This window comes from Neopelma chrysocephalum, unplaced genomic scaffold, assembly GCF_003984885.1.
Source record: "Neopelma chrysocephalum unplaced genomic scaffold, ASM398488v2 Primary Assembly neopelma1_96491, whole genome shotgun sequence".
Taxonomy (NCBI): domain Eukaryota; kingdom Metazoa; phylum Chordata; class Aves; order Passeriformes; family Pipridae; genus Neopelma; species Neopelma chrysocephalum.
This window is the reverse complement of record NW_020925137.1, coordinates 61,460-62,522: the sequence shown is the minus strand read 5'-3', so window position 1 is coordinate 62,522 and position 1,063 is coordinate 61,460. Positions and strand designations below refer to the sequence as shown.

Below are 1,063 nucleotides of genomic sequence, written 5' to 3'. Positions count from 1 at the left end.
CCCACTACCAGCATCCCACATCCAATGTCCTGTATCCCTGCATCCCATACCCTGCATCCCACCTCTTCCATCCCACCTCCTGCATCCCTTATCCCACCTCCTGTATCCCATATCCCGTATCCCAAATCCCACTAACTGCATCCCACATCCAATGCCCTATATCCCTACACCCCACATCCTGCATCCCATATCCTGCATCCCTCCTGCTCTATCCCACCTCCTGCATCCTGTATCCCACCTCCTGTATCCCATATCCCGTGTCCTGCATCCCACTACCTGCATCCCACATCCAGTGTCCTGTATCCCTGCATCCCACATCCTGCATCCCATATCCTGCATCCCATATCCTGCATCCCACAGCCAATGCCCTGTATCCCTGTATCTCACATCCCACATCCTGAATCCCATATCCTGCATTCCACATCCTGCATCCCACCTCTTCCATACCATACCCTGCATCCCATGTCCCATATCCTGAATCCCACTACCTGCATCCCACAGCCAGTGTCCTATATCCCACGTCCTGCATTCCATACTCTCCATCCCACCTCTTCCATCCCACCTCCTGCATTCCATGCCCTGAATCCCACTACCTGCATTCCACATCCAATGCCCTCTATCCCTGCGTCCCACATCCTGAATCCCATATTCTGCATTCCATCAGTGGAGGATGTAATTTCCACCGCCCGCCTCGTCCCGCGCTCATCCCGTCCCACATCCCGCTTTCCCGTCCCGCGCTCATCCCGTCCCGCATCCCGCTTTTCCGTCCCGCGCTCATCCCGTCCCGCATCCCGCTTTTCCGTCCCGCGCTCATCCCGTCCCACATCCCGCTTTTCCGGCTCTTACTGTCCTCGTCGAAGGGCACCGGGCGGCAGTAGACGACCAGCTCCGAGAGCTCCAGCGCGATCTTCTTCCGCCGCTCCATGATCTTCCCCTCCTGCATCTGCGCGGGGAAAACGGGACCGGGGTTCTTCCAGTGCCTTCCAGTTGGTCCCAGTTGCTCCCAGTTGTGTCCAAGGTTGGCTCCCAGCACGGGCCCAGGAGCTCCCAGTAACCCCCAGTA

General features: G+C 57.9%; 1 protein-coding gene across 1 annotated transcript in view; it reads right to left on the bottom strand.

Moving 5' to 3' along the window:
* The window catches only part of LOC113981350 (1-phosphatidylinositol 4,5-bisphosphate phosphodiesterase gamma-1-like), a gene marked incomplete at its 3' end in the record, with an annotated part of 28,217 nt that overhangs the window by 2,971 nt on the left and 24,183 nt on the right, over positions 1-1,063 (bottom strand). The window contains exon 26 of the mRNA XM_027708698.1: positions 847-943. Within this exon, the coding sequence (XP_027564499.1) occupies positions 847-943 (97 nt within the window). The remainder of the gene's footprint in view (positions 1-846; positions 944-1,063) is intronic.